Source organism: Manacus vitellinus, unplaced genomic scaffold (assembly GCF_001715985.3).
Source record: "Manacus vitellinus isolate BGI_N305 unplaced genomic scaffold, ASM171598v3 scaffold_70_pilon, whole genome shotgun sequence".
NCBI classification, from domain to species: domain Eukaryota; kingdom Metazoa; phylum Chordata; class Aves; order Passeriformes; family Pipridae; genus Manacus; species Manacus vitellinus.
In genome coordinates, this window is record NW_021940754.1 from 2288679 (window position 1) to 2291073 (window position 2395).

At 55.8% G+C, this 2395-nt stretch overlaps 1 protein-coding gene across 1 annotated transcript in view; it reads right to left on the reverse strand.

Moving 5' to 3' along the window:
- Window positions 1-1655, reverse strand: part of OTX1 (orthodenticle homeobox 1) — a 7694-nt gene extending 6039 nt beyond the window's left edge. Inside the window, exons 1-3 of the mRNA XM_029964397.1 lie at window positions 1559-1655; window positions 858-1009; window positions 5-182 (exon numbers count right to left, since the gene is read on the reverse strand). Coding sequence (XP_029820257.1) covers window positions 5-182; window positions 858-1009; window positions 1559-1655 — 427 coding nt within the window. The remainder of the gene's footprint in view (window positions 1-4; window positions 183-857; window positions 1010-1558) is intronic.
- Between the last annotated feature and the right edge of the window lie 740 nt (window positions 1656-2395).

A 2395-nucleotide genomic window follows, 5' to 3' on the forward strand; every position in this document is an offset into this window, starting at 1 on the left:
GAGCTGGAGGAGGAAGAGGAGGCCGAGCTGGAGGCCGCTGCCGGTGGCGTGAACTGCCCACTGCTCTCGGAGCCCGAGCTCTCCCGGGCTGGCGAGGATTTCTTCTTGGCCGGGCGGCTCTTGGCCCCGCCGCCGCTCTGCTGCTGCTGCCGGCACTTGGCACGGCGGTTCTTGAACCAGACCTGGAGGGAGAAAACGGGGTGCAGGGCAGCAAGGAGGGGTGGTGGGGTGAGCAGGGGGCCCAGAGAGCCCCAGAAGGGGCTCTTCGCTCTGTGAGAACCCAACCAACCTCACCCTGGCACCAGTTCTGAGAGCACCTGCACCCAGCCATCAGCACATCCCCCCACACCCCCAAATAAAAAAACCCACCCCGGTCTAACACCCAGGCCACACCACATCCTGCCAAAAGCAAGGATGACCAGGGTCAATGGCTGAGGTGTCCCAGCTCGTGCATATCCCTGTCATGGTGACAAAATATGGTTTTGGGGGACAGATCCTGCGTTGGGTGCTGCCTGCATATTCCAACCCTTTGGGTATCTGGGGAACAGTGCCCAGAGGAAGTACCTCTAGGAAGCACTCAGGTAGTGGGGCTGCTGTGCTCTGGGGTAGGTGGAGTGTGACACAAAAATATTAATAAAAATAATGTTATCGCAAGAGGATAATAAATAAAAATAAATGCCCCGTCTTCGGCTGAATGGGACAAACAAGTGGACCGAAGCCCACATGCACCCCTGTCCCAAGGAAACAGGGATGAGTGTGGACGGAACACTCAGTCTGAGTGGCGCCAGCTGAGCTGGGACGTCCCTGCATCCCCCCAACCCACAGCCATGCAGGATTCCCCCACGCAGGTCCGGTACCTGGACTCGGGATTCGGGCAGGTTGATCTTCAGGGCGACTTCCTCCCGCATGAAGATGTCCGGGTAGCGGGTCTTGGCAAAGAGAGCCTCCAGCACATCCAACTGCGAGCGGGTGAAGGTGGTGCGTTCCCGCCGCTGCTTCCGTGGGGTGGCTGGGGGATGAGCACGGCCACACTGGTCACGCCGGATCCCCACGCACCTCCCGCACATTCCACAGCACGGAGGGAGCCCCGGGATCCCTGGTGCAGCAGCTTGAGATAAACCCCTGCTGCCGACCCCAAATTGCAGCAGTGCCCCCACAGCCCCACGGCTGCTGGACCCCGTCTCGGTGAGGGCAGGGCGAGGGGTGCAGGGCTGGGGAAGGGTCAGGCCTGGCTCCAGCGGGAGCCACGGGGAGATTTCGTTGTGCCGAAATAAATCTACTTTTTTTTTCTTTATTTAAAACTTTTTTATCCTTAAAAATCGCCGCAAGAACGAAGAAACCCCCGGAACAGGGGAGAAACTCAGCTAAACCCCACTCTCTCCAGCCAGGGGTGCAGGCAAACAGGGGGACCCACTCCACAGCCCACCCCAAACCGTACAGCCCCATCGGGTCCTCCAAAACAGCCTGGGACATGAACTTTTCGCCCTCCGCTTGCTGGAGGATAGTGGAACCGAGGGGAGAAGGGGAGGGGGGCGCAGGCGAGGCCCGTGGTACTCACCCGGATACCCCACGGAGGGATGAAGCAGGTCCATGGCGGGGCCCGTCAGCCCCAGCCCATTCATGCCGTAAGGGGGCTGTTTGAGGTAAGACATCATGCTAAAAGCCGGGCAGTTTCTTCCAAAGTCCCGCAGAAAAAAAAAAAAACGAACCCAATTCAAAATCAAATCAAATGTATGGGGTGGGAAGGGGGAAAAAGAAGGGAAGGAAAAAAAAAAAAAGCCGATAAAAAGTAGCCCGGAAAAAACCAAACAAGAGGCAAAAAAAAAAAAAAAATTAAAAGCCAACGATAATTTAAAAACAGAGCAGAAAATCAGCGTGAAAGGACTTTTTTTCGTTCCGTCCCGCCGTCACCGCCGCGAGGTCCTCGAGTGATCGCAGGTGAAGTGAGGGAAAAATAAAAATGAAAGAGAAAAAAAATTTTAAAATAATAACGACGATCGGGAAACGGGCGGATTTCTTCCCCGCACAGAGGCGAGGCCGGAGCGCCTGGGAAGAGAGCAGAGAGAAGCGGGTGAGGCTCCGGCCGCCCCGAGTCCTGCCGGGGGGCGCCCGGAGCTCCCGCAGGTCTTGCGCCCACCCGGCGCGGGGACACCGGGCGGGCGGCTTCCGATTGTTAATTTTATTATTATTTTTTTAAACGAAGGCGAGTTGCGCGCAAGTGCCGAGAGGCAACAGTGCCCGGCGATCGGGAGAGATAAAGCAATTATTTAAAAAGATAATTGGATTAGGAATCAAAAGGAGGTATCAGAGGAGGGAAGTATAATTAATTTAAAAGCGAGCAGACGGGGACGTTTTAATTAGAAATGGATAAGAGTTAAAAAGGGGAAAAGGAAAA